The 21,112-nt window shown below is 37.1% G+C and overlaps 3 protein-coding genes across 4 annotated transcripts in view; 2 read left to right on the forward strand and 1 right to left on the reverse strand.

Annotated features, from left to right (window-relative positions):
- The first annotated feature begins 127 nt into the window (after positions 1–127).
- Positions 128–4,373, forward strand: LOC114249391 (lipopolysaccharide-induced tumor necrosis factor-alpha factor homolog). The gene is made up of 3 exons (XM_028182944.2): positions 128–395; positions 2,971–3,166; positions 4,137–4,373. Coding segments are annotated over exons 1-3 (312 nt in total). The 5' UTR covers positions 128–394; the 3' UTR covers positions 4,252–4,373.
- A 1,553-nt stretch (positions 4,374–5,926) lies between these two features.
- Positions 5,927–12,661, reverse strand: LOC114249390 (lipopolysaccharide-induced tumor necrosis factor-alpha factor homolog). 2 transcript variants are annotated; one of them, XM_028182942.2, is made up of 4 exons: positions 12,390–12,594; positions 10,135–10,266; positions 9,694–9,991; positions 5,927–6,839 (listed from the first exon to the last, which is right to left on the reverse strand). In XM_028182942.2, exons 1-4 carry the CDS (start codon positions 12,400–12,402, stop codon positions 6,734–6,736), a joined length of 549 nt encoding a protein of 182 aa, XP_028038743.2. In that variant the 5' UTR covers positions 12,403–12,594; the 3' UTR covers positions 5,927–6,733. The 2 variants fall into 2 exon arrangements, with proteins under 2 accessions (XP_028038743.2, XP_028038744.2); XM_028182943.2 differs by lacking the exon at positions 10,135–10,266 and having other exon boundaries at positions 12,390–12,661.
- Positions 12,662–18,523: 5,862 nt separating this feature from the next.
- The window catches only part of Mid1 (calcium-permeable channel component Mid1), a 61,389-nt gene continuing 58,800 nt past the window's right edge, over positions 18,524–21,112 (forward strand). The window contains exon 1 of the mRNA XM_028182973.2: positions 18,524–19,545. Within this exon, the coding sequence (XP_028038774.2) occupies positions 19,084–19,545 (462 nt within the window). The 5' untranslated portion in view covers positions 18,524–19,083. The remainder of the gene's footprint in view (positions 19,546–21,112) is intronic.

The raw sequence follows: 21,112 nt of genomic DNA on the forward strand, positions 1-21,112 counted from the left end.
AATAGTGAATACGCAAGTCCCTTGTATCTGCAAATGATATGATAATGATCACGATAATGATTATTATCAATCTATAAATGTACAAAATAAGTACACACATGTATGGCAGTATTACGACCTACATGCTCCACTTAGAAATGTTATCACCTCGATAACCGATGGATATAACTGTTTCGTTGTTATTGCATTTTTAAATGCTCTCATAAAAAGAAGACACCTATAAGAGGAGAAAAATTTAACATTGAAAAAAAAAGACTGAATGAATACTTTTTACGTTTCGATAATAATAAACACAGCGATAATTGATTTTACCGTGAGTGCTCGTTAAATTAGTAGGTATTGACAGTGCCGCCTAACGCACACGCCAGGAATTCTGTAATCTTCAATAATCAAAAGTAAGTATTATTAATGTTTCTCATCTGAATGTTATAGGTTGACGTTGCAAAAATATAAGAATCTAGAATATATAAATAAATAACAAAATTAAGGCTAAGTTATTTATTCTGCACGCCGTTCTTATTAAATAACCAATGACAAATATAAGTACAGTGAATCGAATGTTTTCTTATTATTGTAATTTGATAGATTCGTTGAGCCCTTATAGGTCGGTACCATTATCCTAACCGTTTCTATCATGAACTAGTCAGGTTCTCCCGTTTCAAGGATAGGGCAGCCAACCAATTTATTGCAAGACTGTGGAGACTGATTTCAAATCAAAACCGAGATATCGCATACATGTTGTGTCTATAGCTTCTGGTTAACTTAAGGCCACAACACCCAAGAGTTGTTTATCTTTATTATGAAAAATTATCATCATGTAATAATATTAACGACATTTACATTGACGAGCAAAGAACATAAAATCAGTGATACCTAATGCATTCTTTTGGTTGCTTGTTGTCGTTGTTACCTAAATACCTACACATGTATTTCGCGATATGTGTTTCCATGGCAGAGATATGATTTTAATGTACTTATTTATTCTATGCTTACGATTTAAGAAGATAAGTCTTTTTTTTAGTCCATTAGTCTACTTTTTTTCAATATTATACGGGGTGTAAAAGAACTTTCCCGAAGTGAAGGTATCAATACGAGACGTAACTTTCCCACAAAACAATGATTCGGTGGTAGATTCTGCGAAGCACTGCTCTTGCTAGGGCCAGTGCTAGCAAACTATTTCATGTTGAGCCCCGTGAGCTCACTTACAGCATAGCGTAGGAATAGCTCCTTAGACTAACAACGAACAGGTACCGTTCTCCCAATGCGGTGAAATATTATTTTTATTGCTCACTCGCGATATAAATATTATTTTCAATTGTGTTACCTTGAGCGTAAAATTTGTTTATACATAGTTACATGTAAATATGTAGTACATGTTATGTATATATTATATTCGTATTTTTGCGCTAGGAATCATCGAGTTCGAAATGTTTTCATATACAATATCGTGTATTTTTTAAGGAAGAAGAAGAAACAATAAATTAAACTTCAACAGGAGTTAAAAAATTAAAAACGACTTCCGAATAAAATATATAGTTCTCCGTTTGTCAATCGATTGTTGTTTTTGTTGTTGTATAATAGCCATCGACAGGATTTAGCGTTATCAAATTATTCATAACTCAGTCCACCCACTTCTCAGTCTCAATAGTATAATCAATATACATTTATTTAAAATAATCAAGTTTATTTTTAAATTGCCACTAACAACCAAAAGAGAATACGTAAAGTGAATTTAAATCATAGAAGTCAGTACTTATTGTCGAATTTCGATCATTGGCCCAACATAACTTTAACCAAGTAGTCCTCTATAGTTGAGGCACAAGGTCTCGGAACTAAGATTTAAGTTATTTGTAGTAGCAAACCAACAGAATTCTCATGTATTACTTTTCTTAAATCAGCCCCTTCCATTTTTATTCGTTGTCTTCAATGTAAAGTTAAGCCGCATACTACTAGTTTATTAAATAAATTGATGTTGACGATGATGATATTATTATAATGGTTGAATGTATGTATTACTTTTCTAAATCAACCCCTTCCATTTTTATTATTTGTCTTCAATATACCTACAGTTAGCAGTCGTCGTGGCCTAAAGGATAAGACGTCCGGTGCATTCGCGTGTAGCGATGCACCGGTGTTCGAATCCCGTAGGCGGGTACCAATTTATCTAATGAAATACGTACTCAACAAATGTTCACGATTGACTTCCACGGTGAAGGAATAACATCGTGTAATAAAAATCAAACCCGCAAAATTATAATTTGCGTAATCACTGGTGGTAGACCTCTTGGGAGTCCGCACGGGTAGGTACCACCACCCCGCCTATTTCCGCAGTGAAGCAGTAATGCGTTTCGGCGGTAGCCGTTGTAACTATACTGAGACCTTAGAACTTATATCTCGAGGTGGGTGGCGCGTTTACGTTGTAGATGTCTATGGGCTCCAGTAACCACTTAACACCAGGTGGGCTGTGAGCTCGTCCATCCATCTAAGCAATAAAAAAAAAAGCCGCATTCTACTGGTTTATTAAATGAATTGATGTTGACGATGATGATATTATTGTAATGGTTGAACTGCACCATTCTATTCTGATGAGGTAGCTTAATCTATTACTTTATTTATGGTTGTCCAAGAAGATCTATTTGAAAAGAAATTGACATAAATATGTATTTCGTCGTTTCCTCGCTCCATAAATATGTACTTCCATTAAACACAAAATAAGATTCTTTCGAATCTCGTAGTTTAACAATTCATTTCAAAACTCTCAAGTGTTTATTTGCAATTGAATTGACGGGAACAAAACACTTGTCGTTGATAAATTTAAAGTATTTACTCACGTGGTAAAACGTACAGTGAAAAGAAAGAAATTGCTTTAATTATGTATAACCAAAAACAATATTGGACATTTCAGTTTCAATATTCGTAACATTAACACAGCGCTTGGCGCTTTTTCATTAAAATATAAATTAATTTTAGTGGACACAAGAGCATATCAGCAAATAAATCAAAGCACGGATAATTCAGTATGCATTGAAATGGATCTTCTACAAGTAGGCTCGGAGCCTGTAGGCATGAGGTGCCCTTATTGCCAAGAAGACATAATGACGAGGGCTATTTACAAAAATTCGACCATCACTCATATCGTTGCTGCAGTGCTGGGTGTATTGTTCTGGTACGTACTCTATGGTATCTAAAGAATGCTGAGAGTCTAGCTCAAGTGCAAGCTACGAACCATAAGGTTCATTAAAGTACAAAATTGAATGGGATTGATGTAACATCGTTCGCCTACGTCATCCCATCAATCCAATGTAAAATGTAATTTATGTGTTTTTTTTTGTTAATATGAATGATTCAAGTTGTTCGAATAAATGATTTATCTTTATTATTAGCGGTTAGTTGGGTTTGGTGCATTTAAACCATGAGTTGCACATTACAATCGGATATGTTGCAAACTTATGCCATATATGGAAGTATATTTCTAGAAACAAGAAGAAAAATAGTAGTATATGGACGTATTTCTATAGCCCTGCTGGAACTTTTTCTTTCTTACTCTAATACGGCGGACGACCGATGCTGCATGACCTAACGTTCTAAAAATAAGCGGACATACTACATATTATCAATTTATGGCGTTAAGGAAATTCGTTTTTACACAATATTATGGTGTATTTTAGGGGGGCTATTCAAAGAAAGCTACTACGACTGAGCTCCAAATTTATTCAAGACACAACATAGTGGTAGTTTTCCAATTACAGAGCATAATGCGACTCAGTGACGCACAATGCCGAATTATGCTGAAGCTTAGTTGGAACGTGAATTAGTTTTCAAATGCATCAGCAGAGTACGCTAAGTTAGCACAGTTTTAATTTCAACATTAAATAATATTACTAACGATAATATAAACAAAATTTCGATCAATGCCAACTTATAGAAAAAACACTTGTCAATTTTCTGTCACTGAGTCGGTATCGATTGCGAGTATCACGCGAGAGCAGTACTTTTTAGAGTGCTCGATTGTGCGAAGCGTTGCTGTAGTTGGAACATTCAACGTTGAGCATTATGCCGCATAATGCGCTCTTGTGCTGTAATTGGAAAACTACCAGTATCACCTGTTGTTGATTACCATTGTATTTGTCTTGCAGGTGGCTGTGTTGCTGCATAATTCCGTATACAACGAAACGTTGGAAAAACGTGGAGCATAATTGTCCGAATTGTCATAAATTCCTGGGTGTCTATGAAAGAACGAGAGTGATTTAACAATTTTATGTCTATAAATAATCGAATACTTTTAATTTATTTCAAAATTATTGTTTAGCCCTATTGAGTTTAATAAACTTGACATGCACTGGTGACATTTGTCAGCAAATCATTATACATAATTTGTTTGTTTCAATTTTGTACTTTTGCCTTATGGCCTGAAACTGCATTAAGTAACAAAAAGGAAGAGATCGTTAATTTTAAATAGCATGATTAATGCGTAAAATCCGTGTTATTTTAAGGACGAATGAGTCCAAGCTTAAAAACTTGCGGTTACAACCTCCTCGGTATATTATCTTTATAATGCACAGGTTAGGTGGTGTTTGGTTCTGTGATTTCATGGGTTCCTGTTTAAGGAATAGATCAGTCATTCGCTCAATCCTATTGAGATCTCAATTATCAATGCAATTATAAAAATCAGTGAAAGTAAATCGTGAACATTTATTAAGTACGTATTTCATTAGAAAAAATTGCACTTGCCTGCGGGATTCGAACACCGTTGCATCGCTCGATACAAATTATGCACCGGACGTCTTATCCTTTAGGCCACGAAGACGTCATTACCGAACTATTGTAACTATTGTAATTGTAAAGCGAACAGAGATGAATGAAAAAAGGTTATTATTATAAATGCGACAGTAGACGATCCATATTTCAATGGTTGAATCACTGATAGTCAGCACCGATAGCGGAGACAGGTCGGTGGTGTGCACTGGACACGGTGGAGCAGTGCTCCGCTTCCTCGTCGAGCGCGGTGTTCCGCAAGGATCAGTCCTTGGTCCTCTCCTGTGGAGCATCGGTTACGACTGGTAATTACAGTAATGCGTTTCGGTTTGAAGAGTGGGGCAGCTGTTGTACTATACTGAGACCTTAGAACGCACATCTCAAGTGGGGGTGGCACTTACGTTGTAGATGTCTATGGGCTCCAGTAACCACTTAACGCCAGCTGGGCCGTGAGCTCGTCCACCGACCTAAGCAATAATAAAACTTGATGGTAAGTAATCGCCGCAGCTCATTGACATTAACGATGCTAGGGTCACAGTCAAGCCGCTACCTACTGCAATATCATTGTCTTTATTGTATTTATTTAATTATTATTTTTAGGAAATTAAGTACTGGAAACGATGTGATCAGTGGTCAAATAATTGTAAAAAATTTTTTTTTTGCCGTTATTTTGTTCAATAAACATATACTTACATACTACTGTTGTTACGTCATTATTTAGAAATGTTGGTGAGTAACGGACCCAGTATCGACCCACGTCATAGTCAAAAGAAAGTCGAGTGTGTAGCCTTATTTGGCCGGTGAGTTCCCATTTTATGCCTTACGCTTTGGTAATAAAATATATTAGATTTGATGTCTGATTGCAAAAAATTATCGATTGATTATATTTCAAAATATATAGAAGTTAAACGACAAGTATATCTCGTCTACATATTATATACATAAATTGAAGTATGAGATTTTTTGTGTTAGGTAAGGTTCTGTTTTAGGTAAGGCGTTCCTTTCAGCGTGTCTACAAACCACGCGTTAAGTTAGCTCTTTCTATACATTAATAAAACTATATTTCGTTAGCAGTTTTGGCTGTTGTATCAGTAATCATTTTTTGTTTGCAAACGGCTTTAATGCACGTTCTATAAACAAATAAGTAGAAGATAAATAAATTTACGCTGCATTTTAAACAAATGTATTTATTCTGTATAAATCTAAAAATTATATTTAAAATGACAGTTACAAAATTACATTGTCTGAGAAATAGTATCACAGATAATAAACAAACGCGTAACTAATGGATTATTATAATGTTACATTAATTTTATTCTATTTCAATTAATTCCCTCTTCGTTGAACCAACCAACCAACCAACCATTAAAGGCTAAGGTATAATTTACTTACTTTTAAATAAAATAAAATTCGACCGTTACAATAATGATAATTCATAACCACGCATTAAATAATAGAATAAAATTTAATTGGCTATATGAGGACCTCAATGTTAAATAGTAGTGTTGTAATATTCATATCATTTCATTAATTTCATATAATATTCGTTCCTTGACGTGTTCCCGAAAATTATTATTTTGTTTTAAGCTTGAAAGAAAAAAATTTGTCACGGAATTTGATACTTTTGCCAGTATAGATCACTCAAAAGCCACCTGCTCTTAGGTTATGTCGTAGTTCACAGCACGCCTTGCTATACGTGTACGTGCGAAAATTAAAATACATATTTCTAAATTACATTTGCATAAAGTTAATTTGCACCCAACTTATTTACTATGATATTGGAAATGAAGAAAAACATCCGCCAAACTTTAGTAGCTTGTTTGTTTTTAACAACGTACCTTTAAAACTTTTATTTTCAAATCAACGAGATCAAAATCCTACAAAAATTAACTTGTATTTCGAGGACAATATGAAAATATTTAACTAGTTTACAAGTGTTACGGAATAATGATCTAGGAATATTTTTTGCCAAATAAATCTAAGATGGAGTGAAAGCACCGACGAATGCTTTACATTGAGGACAGTAATGATTGGCTGTTTTACACGATCTCATGCAATACGGAACGAAACACCCGCAACAGCATCTGAAAAAAAATCAAAATTAGACAATCTAGAAAATGTATGTTTATCTAGGCTAAATAAAGAATGAATATTAGTCGGTTTGTAAATACCTAGTCAGGTCATAAATTCTGTCACATGTTTAATGTAAAATAATTGAAACAAGTTTATTCATTATATAACCATTCATATACCAAAATGAACTTAACAAAACATAGATTCTTATGACACTAAAGTTTATTCAAAATGAAATCCGTGATTTTGAATACAGGCCTTCAATCTGCGCGGCCAGTCGTCTATCGCAGCACGAACGAGGTCCATGTCAATATCGGCGGCTACCTTAATCAAGGATGTCTTAGTGACTCCAAATTGGGATGAGGCTTTGAGCACGCCTTTTCCTCCAAGTGTTGCCATATCTTGTAATCTAACGGATTCAAATCTGGACTGGAGGAGGGCCAGTCTTCGTGCCGGATGAAGTCGATTTCACGCGCCGCCAGCCAGTCTTGTGTGCTCTTCGCTCTATGAGCTGGCCCGAATCTTGTTGGAATACCCAGTGCCTGTTATTGAACATGGTACGAGAAACAGGTTCCACAAGGTTCGTCAGGACTATATTTTGATACACAACTGCATTCGTTTTTACACCTTTCTCACAAAAATGTACCTCTGTTAAGCCCCAATAAGAAACTCCCAACCATACCATGAGCGAGGATGGAAAATGACCTCGTTGGATACGCGGAATACGTTTGCTCGCTTCTTCACTACTGTGTGCGTACACCTTATCATTTTGTTTGTTGTAGCTCTCTTCTACGGTAAAAGTGTTTTCATCCGAAAAAAGAATATCCCGATATTTTTTCTCGCGTACCGCTTCAACAAAGCGCGGCATCTCTTCAGTCTCAGGTCCATTAGACGAGCATTCAAACGATGTCCTGTTATTCTTCGATATGCTCGAAGCCCTAAGTCTTCATTTAACACCCTTTTCACCGTGGTTCTGCTTAACCCCATCTGAAGGGCCAACAGTTTCTGCTTACGTTTGGGATTTCTTTGAATTCGCGCCTTCACAGCTTTTATCACTGCTGGAGTCCTAACAGACCGAGGGCAACCACTTCTTGACCTGTCATCTACACTAGAGTCTTCATTGTATCGTTTGATGGTACGATAAACGAATCTTTTGGTTATATTCAAATTTTTCAGTATGTTAAAAATTTGAATTTGAATTTGCGCGTAACCGCAACGATGCAACGCAATAACTGCAACACGGTCTTCTTTAAGCGTCCACTCCATATTTAAAAATGAGTAAAATTCTAAAAGTATACATTTTTATTTTCATGAACAATTCGAAATTCGAATTCAATAAACTTTTTTGTGGCCAGCATTCTTAAAGAAAAGTTTTTACTGTGTGACAATACTTATGACCTGACTAGGTATTAAGGTTCATTTTATCTTGTTTAGACGTTTTATGAAATTATTGTTTTTTTTTTTGTTGGGTTAGGAATAAATGGTCGTCGTGGCCTAAAGGATAAGACGTCCGGTTCATTCGTATCTAGCGATGCAACCGTGTTCGAATTTCACAGGCGGGTACCAAGTATTTCTAATGAAATACATACTTGACAAATGTTCACAATTGACTTCTACGGTAAAGGAATAACATCGTGTAATAAAAATCAAACCCGCAAAATTATAATTTGCGTAATTACTGGTGGTACGACCTCTTGTGAGTTCGCACGGGTAGATACCGCCGCCCTGCCTATTTCTGCCGTGAAGTAGTAATGCGTTTCGGTTTGAAGGGTGGGGCATCCGTTGTAACTATACTAAGACCTTAGAACTTATATCTCAAGGATGGTGGCGCATTTACGTTGTAGTTGTCTATGGGCTCCAGTAACCACTTAACACCAGGTGGGCTGTGGCTGTGAGCTCGTCCATCCATGCAAGCAATAAAATAAAATAAAATCGTTGTTCCATATGTGCACCTCTGTGTGCACACTGTGCATCACTAATTCTTGATACATGTTTCCACGGCGTGTAACTATTTTCTCATCCCTACATCTTGACATTACACCTGCACCGAATTTGTACTCACAAACAAAGACGGATTAATTAATTTATTTATTGCCATTTCGTTACCGGTTATCATTGCAGATTACCGTTGACAATAATGGTGGCGCAGCAAAGTTGCTGCTTCTCACCGAGAAGATAATTTTGAACTTCGTTTGAAGAATAACATGTGCTATGCCACACAGAATATTCTGTCGAGGGAAGTTCATTCCAGACCTAATTTGAACTCCAGGATGAAATACAAAATCACGTCTTGTTTTATCCGCGTTATTCTGATAGTATTTTTAATTTACTCTCACATTTTGCATTTCTCTCACAACGGAAGAAGTTTCAATGAGCTAAATATAGTTCGCAATAATCTGAAATAAAACGTTTTTGCTTGTTTTTTTTGCATTAATGACCGAGATATCATTAATCAAAGTTCTGATTTAAAATACGAAGTAGATGATTCTAGTAATAGCAAAACCGGTCTGAGAAGAGTCCCCTTGTTGCGGAGGAGCTATAAAGTCGGTCTTTGACGTGAACGGGTCAATGACTGCCTCTGAGAAATGATACTTTTTGCATGTCTTTCGAAGCATGAAACGATACCTTACGGATCGGTTGCATCAAAGTTTTCACTTTATTAATTATTATTTGTTCCAAAAATAAAGCACAATTCTTTAGTGTAGAAAACAAAATACGTATTCACAATTACTGCAGTGTAACAGTTGCGATTTGGTAACACAATATTATAAACTTCTAAAAATTTACCTTTACTAGAATGGGTTTATATCTACTATTTGGTGAAAATAAAGAAATATAGGTGAAACTTGAGAATACCAGACTTACCCAGCTAAAATACAGAGAGCTGCCGATATAATGTGTGTTCTGTTATTTGGAACATAGTCCACTCTGGTGACTACTGTTTTGTTGCACGTTTGACACGTAGTGCCCGTTGGCCCTGGGCCTAGCTTTCCTGGTGGTCCTGCCGGTGCTTGGGGTGATGTTATCACTGTAGTACGCGGAGGTGCTTCGGGAGCAACGAAACCAGCAGGCGGTGGTGGACTATTGCCAAAGTACGAAGGAGGCGGAGCTGGATTCGGTACCGATTGTTCATATGGTGGCGGTAATCCCATTTTATTTTCCACTGTAAATCGTAATATTATTATAAAACGTTAAGAACTTAGAATATAATATCACATTAATGTGGAAATTGTCATAGATTGGTTTCATTCGGCGGAAAGTGAACTTTGGTCTGATTTGTGAATTTTTGTTTATGAATTATTTTACCGAATTCGCGTTCGTGGAACGGTTCAGAGTTTGAGGGTTGCTCTGGTACATTGCTGTGAGGCTGTTGGTTATTTCGGCGTTGACGATGGCGTCTTCCTCGCCGTTCATGGTGCCTACTACGAGCATGCGAATCTATAATACATTTTAAAGTTCTACAAACAAACAAGACTAACTTGAAGGCTTGAAGGTTTTTTGTTAATTCTAATGAAGCCTTTCCCATGAATTCATTGCAATTGTGAAGCTTTGACTAAAATATATGTGATCATTAAAGGTTAGTAGTAAGCCCCATCGAAATATTAGGAAGAATTTTGTATGTTAATTTGTAATATATTTCCGGAGATTTCCGAAAATATTAGCTCAAATATATGGTCAATGTTTATATGTATATTTAACGATTTATATAGATGTAAGGTCAGCAGTTTAGTGAACATTAATGTTTGTACGGTATTACTGAATAGTATAGAATAGCTTTGTGATAATATTAATTTTTAAATGCTTATAACGAACAATTTTGAAACCAAACTCGTGCTATTCAGAGCGTGACAATACTACAAGGTTTTGTGCGAATTGAAAATAACCACTGCAACTCGAATGTACAGCGTATTGGAAGTATTGGAAGTTCCGATAAGGCGTCCATGTTTTAAAATTATAAATCTATTTGTTTGTGTAATATTAACTCATCAAAATAATGGCTGCGCTATGTTATCACGTTAAAAAGGGAACATCGTACTGAAACTAGAACGTGACACGTATAAATCTATACAGAACCTATAACATATAGTAATCGCTTATTTCTAGACACGGATTAGCTGGTTCTGCAACCATTTTATTTTCTAAATTATGCAGACATTGGGTAATCCGAAGGTCGCATGTAAATTAGATTAGGTAGATGCGTAATACGTACGTATTTTATGGAAAATAATTTGACCTTAATTAAATTTATTCAGACTAATAAAATTATCATATTAAATTCAACATAATATCGACATTATTAAGGTTTTTTATTTCAATTGTGCTTACGTGGACGGATGATATTTCGTTGTTATAACTTCATTATTTTATGACGCTTTAACTTTACGCGAGGAATGTGTTATATTATTAATTTAAGTAAGCATTACAAATACCTTACACTTTATGGTCATTTGATCAATACTGTCTTGAATTATGTCATGGTCGTAATATTAATGTGCATATTTTTTTAATAACCCATATAATATGCACTTATTTATGACATTTAAATATTGTTTTGGCTCAGCATTATGGCAATCTTGGTAGTGAATAATTTAGGGTAGACATTTTGTTGAATTTGAATCGTCCTCTTTTACGAAACATATATTTATGTAGGATTTGTAAGAATGGAACGTATAAAAGAGTGTGAACAGAGCGCTACGATGTGACTGAGAAAAAACGGTAAGAAAGGGAAAAGAGAATGACAAACAGAGCAGAAATGACACTTGACAGAGAAAGGATGGCGAAGACGATTGAATGAGCAAGGCGTAAAAAAGGGACAGATATTTTTTTATTATAATGCAGAAGATTTGAGAAGATAATAAAGAAATAAGTGCAACAATCGTACAAATAAATCATTTGTTATTTTTTTATGGGCTTCGCTATTCGTTTATTATTTCTTTTGAATATCACACAAAAACTAACTGGCCGCTCCCGACGAAGAAATTTATTTAAAACATTTCAAATTAGACATAAAAATTTGTAAACAGTTTAACTACGGAGAGAAGGGCCAGAGGCGACAATTTTTGTTAATCCACATTTCTGTACAACTAAGAGTAACCAATAACAAACATAATTTCAAGTACATTTCAACTAAGTACTTTCAATTTTATTTCAAATTTTAGCGGGTAGGTAGATCAACTTGAATCTGAACCTTGCTTCAAACGACAAAAAGATTTAAGAAAATATTTTAATGAAATTCTTTATTAAACAGCCTTCAACATCGTTGCGAACAAAAATATAGATACAAAAATATAAAGAGGAGAACGATATTTTATAATCAGATAGGTGAACTTAAATCATTAGATTGTGTTTATGGTTAATTATTCGCAAGGTGATGTAGAAATAAGAGACAGAACAACCAATAACAAACAAAGTAATGCTATTAGAAAGCTTAAGATTTCACAAAGACAAAACATTATGAGCTAAAGCGGTAGGTACGTATTTCTTACAATGATTTAAAAAGATTTGTATTCATTTAGTAGACGTACTACTTCTATGCCTACTGCTAAACGTATTTTACTTACTCGTCGCGTCCATTGTCAGTGATGAAATTAACCTTCGAACAGAGGTTTAAGTCTTGAGTTATATTGTAGAACACAACACTCGTATCTTGTTTTAATAATATCACACACTCTTTAATATTTTTAAGTTTTACAAAATTGTGTATCTAAGTTTGTTGTGCGTTGTAAGCGAGAGACACGCTTAAGAGTGAATGCACTCGTCGGCTATGCGCGTAAGCATTATTGCGTCATGATTGTACAAGAGAGACGTCCTTAGTCTCCACTATCTCACTCAGCTTCACGAGCGACAGAGACGCACAATCATACCACGTAAGTTACATGTTTACTCATTAAATAATTCGTATACTGCCAGTCTAATTACGACATCAATTAATGCCATGTTAATACAGCAAAACGTTGTAAAAAAAATCGGAATTAATTTTAAAAAAATAGCTTAATTTGTATTTATTACGCCGTATAACTTAGTTATACCTAAAAATAACTAATAGCTATTGGTCTGGGTGGTCTAGTCGTATTATATGCTACTTAATGCTCGTCACAATACGTATATGGCAAGATGGATATCGTATATAGGATTGGCATAGGTTTAATGAAATAATAACAATTCAGATTACTCATCGATCACAGTCCTTGGCTTTTAACGAGAACTAAATAAAACCCAAGTGAATTCGTAGTTTTAAATGCTATATGCACAGTAATTAATATTAAAAGTAAGCACAGAGCTTACTTTTAATATTAATTACTGTTCAAATGTGTTCAATGTGAAACAGTACTGAATTCTAAGCACTAGGTTCTTCAACCAAACGGCTGAAATAGCGATCCTTACGATTTCTACTCTATCGTATGTCACAATCGATTAACTTGGGGACTTATTGACCTTCTATTGATAGAGTAGGTAGGTGTATTTTATAAATTGTCAAACATTGCATAAGTAGGGTAATTTTATAGAATTATCAGTCACTACCAATATCTAATTATAAGAAGTTTCTAATTAATTGTTTTTTTTTTAATAGTTTATCAGACATTCGATTTTGCCCCTAAATAAGTGTTAAGCTATTAAGAGGAATATGAAACAAAAATCAGTCAGTGAATTAAGTCATTGTTTCGCTATAAAGCTTTTGAGGCTAAGGATAAAACGGCAGGTGTATTAGTATCGTTTGATGCAACTGTGCCGGTATTGAAATCAATCAGGCAAGTACCAATTTTACTAACGAAATATGTAAGTACTTAGTGCATGTTCGCACCTCCCGCCATCGGAGCAGAGTTCATCCATATTATCTGGAACCGCTGCGTTCATCGACAGTGCGTTTCCAGAGGTCTTTTTTGCCACGTACCATCCGGCTATGATGAGCTACCCTCCACGGTGTTCCCCGAGCGCTATGACATGTCCTTCTTTAAAAGAGGCTTGTGGAGAGTATTAAGCGGTAGGCAGCGGCTTGGCTCTGCCCCTGGCATTGCTGAAGTCCATGGGCGACGGTAACCACTCACCATCAGGTGGGCAGTATGCTCGTCTGCCTACAAGGGCAATAAAAAAAATTGTTCATGAATGATTTCCAAGTTGAAGGAAAACATTGTGTAATAAAAATCTAACCCGCAATCATTGTAATTACTATAAGTATAATTGAGACTATATATACCAACATTCAAAGTCAGTGATTGCATTAGTATTGTGATGTCTATGGGCTACGTGTGCTTAGTGCGAGTTTTTTAACGATCTCGATATCGTAAAGGTTAACTCAAATTTGTATGGAGTTGAAACGTTTGCCTAAGTTTGCCGCTAGAGGTGCTGCTCCAACTGCATAATTTTTTTTTATTTTTTTATTGCTTAGATGAGTGGACGAGCTCACAGCCCACCTGGTGTTAAGTGGTTACTGGAGCCCATAGACATCTACAACGTAAATGCGCCACCCACCTTGAGATATAAGTTGTAAGGTCTCAGTATAGTTACAACGGCTGCCCCACCCTTCAAACCGAAACGCATTACTGCTTCACGGCAGAAATAGGCAGGGCGGTGGTACCTACCCGCGCGGACTCACAACAGGTCCTACCACTAGTAATTACGCAAATTATAATTTTGCGGGCTTCACTTTTATTACACGATGTTATTCCTTCACCGTGGAAGTCAATCGTGAACATTTGTTGAGTACGTATTTCATTAGAAAAATTGGTACCCGCCTGCGGGATTAAAATTTGAGTTAACTTTTATGCTATCGAGAACGTTAAAAACCCGCACTAAGGTAACAACACAACACCGGGTGAGCCGTAAGCTCGTTCACTCGTCTATGCAATAAAACTTGAAAATTTAAAGATAATATGCGAGGAGACTCTAGCTCGGTCTGCGTTTTCTGACATTTTTTGCACAGGTAGTACTCCAAATAACCCATCATGATCATTCATTTTATTATTGCACTAGCGACCCGCCCTCGCTTCGCTTCGGAAACATTAAAACACAAATTCAGGGACAATGTCGGCTTCTAATGGAAAAATAATTTTTCAAATCGGTCCAGTAGTTTCGGACCCTATTCGAAACAAACAAATCTTTCCTCTTTATAATATTATTATTATTATATTATTATTATTATTATTATTATAGTATAGACTAACAGCCGACGAAATATAAATCATCAGTTTTACTTGAAGCCACTCAAAGTATTTTATAAAGTATTATAAATTAAAGTAAGTATTATATAGTAAAGTAAAATATTATATAGTACATTTCATAATTTTTTCTACCAACTAACTGTAATTTTGACACCTGGACACGAAGTGTATTTTTTAGACAACTCAAGTACCTACTGTGCCCTAGAATTTGGATATCTACACGATTGGATACGGACTGTTCTAATAGGTTGGGGAAAAAGTCTTTTCGCAATATAGTATGTATGAACTTGTAATAAAATCTCTTTGGCTATATTATTTGTATCTGGCTGGTTTTGGTATCATTAAAAGCTTAAATTTTAAAGAAAATAATTTCAAATTCAAATTAGGAAAATGTGTGATTTTTATTATATTTCGTACTATCAAGATGAGTGAATCTAATGAAGAAATTCGATACATTTTAAAATTTTACTACAAAAAGGGTAAAAATGCAACGCAAGCGGCGAAAAAAATTTGCGAGGTTCATGGACCCAGTGCAGTGTCTGTGAGAGTAGCACAAAGGTTTAAGCGTTTTCAATCCGGAAATTTTGATGTCAAAGGTGCACGTCGCTCTGGTCGCCCTATTACGGATAAAATGGATGCCATTTTTGAAAAAGTGGAGCAAGATCGGCATATCAGTAGTTACGACGTAGCAGAAGAACTGGGAATTGACCACAAAACAGTTTTGGCGCATTTGAAAAAAAACTGGGTTTTTTTATATATTTTTTTATTGCTCAGGTGGGTGGACGAGCTCACAGCCCACCTAGTGTTACGTGGTTACTGGAGCCCATGGGCATATACAACGTAAATGCGCCACCCACCTTGAGATATAAGTTCTAAGATCTCAGTATAGTTACAACGGCTGCTCCACCCTTCAAACCGAAACGCATTACTGCTTCACGGCAGAAATAGGCAGGGCGGTGGTACCTACCCGCGCGGACTTTCAAGAGGTCCTACCACCAGTACACAAAAAAGCTCGATATTTGGGTACCTCACGAGCTTACTGAAAGAAACCTAATGAACCGTGTACTCATTTGTAATTCTTTATTACGACGTAATGAAACCGATCCATTTTGGAAGAAGCTGATAACTGGTGATGAAAAGTGGATCACGTACGAAAAGAACGAGCGAAAAAGGTCGTGGTCAAAGGCCGGTCAGGCTTCACAGACTGTGACGAAGCCTGGGTTAACTCGCAACAAGGTAATGCTGTGTGTGTGGTGGGATTGGAAGGGCATTATTCATTATGAGCTGTTACCACCAGGCAGGACCATCGATTCTGAACTCTACTGCGAACAACTGATGAGATTAAAGCAAGAAGTTGAGAGAAAGCGATCGGAATTAATCAACAGAAGGGGTGTGGTTTTTCATCATGATAACGCTAGACCTCACACATCTTTAGCTACTCAGCAAAAATTAAGAGAGCTTGGCTGGAAGGCATTAATGCATCCGCCGTAAGGTCCTGACCTTGCACCTTCAGATTTCCACCTGTTTCGGTCTCTTCAGAATTCTTTAGGCAGTGTCAGGTTAACATCACGAGAGGACTGCCAAAATCAATTGTCGCGGTATTTTGAGCAGAAGCCCCAAAATTTCTATAGCAATGGGATCATGTCCCTACCTACAAGATGGCAAAAAGTTATCGAACACAGTGGTACCTACATACTTTAGTTAAATGTAAATAAACTATATTAAAAAATATTGTGAATTTTCTCCAAAAATGCGAAGAAACTTTTCCCTCAACCTATTATGACCATTTTCGGCAACGACTAATTTTCATCAGAATAAACGTAAAATCTATACTTCAGAGCCGGGGTTGAAAAAGTCTTATTTAATCAATCGATCAGTTGCAGGATTTTATGCCCATTTTAATATATTTTTTAATACGTTTAAAGTCTCTGATGGTGTTGTCGTAGATCCGTAGAGTTAATTTAGAGGTGTCAACGCTATTTGCCTTTTGTGAATACTGCCTCTCGTTGAGGATTCCACGCTTTAGTGCAGAAAGCGAAGATGGAATCGTTGCTTAGTGGGATATCGGATTCGCTGTTTAATTTGTACATACCATCCTAGGGTTACCAAACGTTGGGTGAGGATAAACTAACGCCCAGAAATAAGTATGATATGAACGGACAACAACGAAATCGTGATCGAAAATATTCATCTTGAATTGTTTTTTTGCATCACAGATAATGTACCTAATACAATCAGAAATCAGCTGACCCGTATGTCTAGTAGTCGATGGTCTAAGGTGATGACGAATGGGAGACATCTGTGAGCTGTATTCACTTTAGAATTTGGGTTCATAAAATGTAATAAATTAGCTATAATACTAATCATCTATGTATAGCTTAGCTTAGCTAGAGGCCGGAGCCCCAAACGTTGGTCCGACCAGATCTCCGAGCAAACCAGCGGACCAATTAGCGCTGCACTACACCAGGCAACTGACCGGAACCGATGGAGGCTGACAGTCGACAAGCTAAAACGGAGTTACGATCCTCAGCAATGAGGGAGCGATGGAGAAGAAGAAGCTTAGCAAATAATCTGCTATCAGTTTTGTTCAGGTAGTTTGCTAATAAATAGGTCTTATTGTCTTATACCTATAAAGTTGCTGTTTTATAATACAGCCCATTTAAGAAAGTAGGTAATCTAAGGCTAGCAATAATTTGATTATTGATTGTATTAGTTCCTTTATTAATTTTAATTTTTTATTAGTTTGTTGACAATCTTAATTTTAATAATTTTGATTCGGTTTCATTTGATTTGGTTTAATTTTTGTTTGTTTTTGTTTTTAATCATTCTGATAAATTGTAATTTTAATTTTATAATATTTTGATATACTTAGATGTTATGTAATTGTACGTGAAATTTTATGGCCTTAAGTTGCCTGAAATAAACGCATTTCATTTCAATAAATTTTAAATTCAAATTATCTATGGAATTCTTCAGCAGCTTTCCACGTTAGCATCAGAACAATATTGGTCCGTTCCTGTTAAATTTGCAAGGTAAAAAAATTTGTTAAGTGGATGCCGCACGAACTAAACGATCGCTAGCGCGACGAACGCGTTAAGGCATGGATGGCAAGGTATCTGTTGCTTAATACATAACGAATTAATTTTGAAACGCATTGTCACTTGCGATGAATAATCGGCTATTTTGATAATAATAAGTGGTCATCATATTGGTTAGACCTTGGTTCAACGCCTAGATAATGCTTCAAACAATAAATATCCCTAAAAATTCTTGGTCGCTGTTTGGTGTCATGGTCACAGCTTCTTACCAAATGGCACCAACATTACTGCGGATGTGTCTTGCGAGTAATTGGATACAATGATGGAGAAGCTTGCAAATCTCCGGCTACCTTTAATTAATATCTCGTAGCGGCTGCTCCTACACGACAACGCTCGACTTCATAAGGCACAACAGACTGTCTCTAAGCTACAAGAACTAGGGTCCAGACTCACCAGATTTTGCCCCGACAGACTTCAACTTTTTCCAAAGTTTGGACACCATCTTGGCGGGAAAAACAAATGATACCCCAGAGGCAGTATAAAATGCCTTAGAAGAATTTGTTCGCTCCCGTAGACCTGACTTTTTCAAGAAGGGTATTGAAAAATTACAGATTGATGAACTTAAAATATATCGATAAATTATAAATACGATACGTGAATTTAAAACTTCAATAAGTCTGCATTGGTTTTAAGCCAGTGCCATCTATATGATATTAACGATACTTCATCGAGTGTAGGTTTACTATCTCAGAATAGGGCAGGCGGATATCTGTGTTGGGCTGTAAGAGGGCGCTGTTGAGGGCGGGCGGAACCCTTTATGCGCGCGCAGGGTTACATAACGGGAAAATAAGCGCGCGCAGCGGCAGGTGCGGGGCGCGGGGCGATCGATGCGCGCCCGGGGGGAGTCAGTCGAGCGGCGAGAGAGCGACATGGCGGCGCGCCCAACCCGCGCGGCGGCCCCGCGGCCCGGGCCGCGCGAGTAGGTCGCCATGCGCGATGCGGTATGAGGCAGCGCCGCGCCCGGCGGGCCGGCCCCCGCTAGCGGCGCCGCCCCCGCCATGCGAGCGCCGCCGCTGCTGCTACTGCTGATGGCGGCCGCGGGCCTGGCCGTGAGTCCGCTCGCGCGCCTCAACCCCTGGCTGAGCGCGTGCGACCTGGAGGAAGAGGGTGCGGGCGAGATGCGCGACCGCGGGGGCACGGCGTGCAGCGGCAGCGGCGGCGCGGCCGAAGCGCTCACGGAGCGCGACGTGCCGTACCTGTGCGCGCTGGAAGCCAGTGAACGCGCGCGTCGTCTGACGAACCTGCGACTGCGCACCTGCTGCGAGCGTTCGCCCGCTTCCGTGCTGCATCCTGCCGCACGCACCGACATGCTCATCGGCGGAGAGCCCTGCGAGCGCACGCTGCATGAAATCCTTGGGCTAGACGCAATGGTCGCACGCGTGCATTATGACTTCGCCGACATCCTCGGTCGTTACGATTGCGACCAGGCCTACTCCGTTCACTCATGTTACGAGTGTCAGGTGAGTGTTTTGCTGAATATCATCATGTCTTCTTGCTTATACTCGTAGTTTACAGGTGTAATTTCAAAAATGATGAGAGTACTTCGAAAATTTGCTACGTTGGCAGGCTATTTGCAGGCTGTTCATCGTAAGTATTACTCACCATGTATTATTAACACTACATAGGAAGAAGTTTTTAGTGACATTATAATAAAGCATGCCATATTACTTTTTATGACATGACCACACTACTACATTACCCACACTTTCTTTTATATCATCAACAAGCGTTATAGTTTTTCTAAAATATTCAAATTCTAAATAAATCAATTGCATGCTTTAATCTCGTTATTAGAAAAAATTACGCTCGAGGTGACAACGTCCTCATTCTTCGTAATATAAAGTTGATTAAAACGTTTTCCGAATTTACTTTTGCACTCCTACTACGTATTCGTTTGTCCATTATTTCATGTAATACTTATCAGTAAGATTCTTTGACATCATGTCATTTTATTTAATATATCGCGAGAAACATGGCCACATTCATACTTTATTTTTAAGTAAATAATGAAACATTGACATCATAAACTGCTTATAATTGACATAAGACCCGTTAATCAACAGAAAAGAAAGCCCCTTAGTCGAGCGGCGGGCGCTTCTTGCCCTCATAGTCAAGTTTTCCGATAATATATTATATACACGCTTAAGAACTTTAATAACAAAAAAATATGTCCCTATTCATATCAATAAATTTGTGTGACAGCCGCAGCAAATGTTAAAATATGACTTAAAATTGTTTTTAAGAGATTTGCCTGTAAGAATTTCTTAAAAAGTATATAATAATCTTATTTACACTTCTTACTTACACCATAACATTTCAGTGGCTACGTTTTGTGTTCAAACAATGTTTCAAACAAATTAAAAGCTAATTACTTTCACAAATTACTTTCGATTCCAATGCAAAATACTGCAGGTCTATATTTGTTTACCAACACTGTTCCATTTTCCGGAATTCGGTCTGGAACGGACGTCCAGTTTCACTTTCATCAAAGGGATTTTTTCTACAATTGCAATTTATTAATCGCTTTCATTAATTGTGCCGGCCATTTGGAGCTTTACTGAAGCTATGTTTAAAGCAATGTGAAAATACGGGTAAAACAATATGACGTATTTATAGAGCTTTCATCAATTCTCTATTTTCTAAATGTTGAAATATTACTTGAACGTTCAACTATAAATAGGAAAGTTGACATAATTATTGTATGTATTGTTAACCTAATAAGTATTTGAATCGCTTAAATGGGAAACGTATTTGTTTAAATTTTGAACATAGATTTGACCATAATATAGTGTGATAAGAGTAAACTAATATTTAAAGCAAGTGGACATATATTTGTGCCTAACTTTAACGTCAGCCCTCTGAGTTTCTCGCCGGATGTTCTCAGCGTGTCGCGATTCGGTAGTACATTCAATCGCGAAGCAGTTACTCTTGAGTTGTTAGGTCTCCTTTGGAGGCGCTCGGGTTGCTGTTAGCAATCCACCCCTCTTGGCTGAGCCCTTGCTCGCCCACCTGTCCTGGTGAAACTGG

The sequence above is a fragment of the Bombyx mandarina genome, chromosome 15 (genome assembly GCF_030267445.1).
Source record: "Bombyx mandarina strain Sakado chromosome 15, ASM3026744v2".
Taxonomy (NCBI): Eukaryota; Metazoa; Arthropoda; class Insecta; order Lepidoptera; family Bombycidae; genus Bombyx; species Bombyx mandarina.

Excerpts from the sequence above, each read along its gene's own strand:
- LOC114249391 (XM_028182944.2), top strand. Across the intron at positions 3,167-4,136 it reads GTGCTGGGTGTATTGTTCTG|GTGGCTGTGTTGCTGCATAA; the intron begins GTACGTACTCTA and ends TTTGTCTTGCAG.
- LOC114249390 (XM_028182942.2), bottom strand. Across the intron at positions 9,992-10,134 it reads GTTCCACGAACGCGAATTCG|TGGAAAATAAAATGGGATTA; the intron begins GTAAAATAATTC and ends TACGATTTACAG. Across the intron at positions 6,840-9,693 it reads GCTCTCTGTATTTTAGCTGG|ATGCTGTTGCGGGTGTTTCG; the intron begins GTAAGTCTGGTA and ends ATTTTTTTTCAG.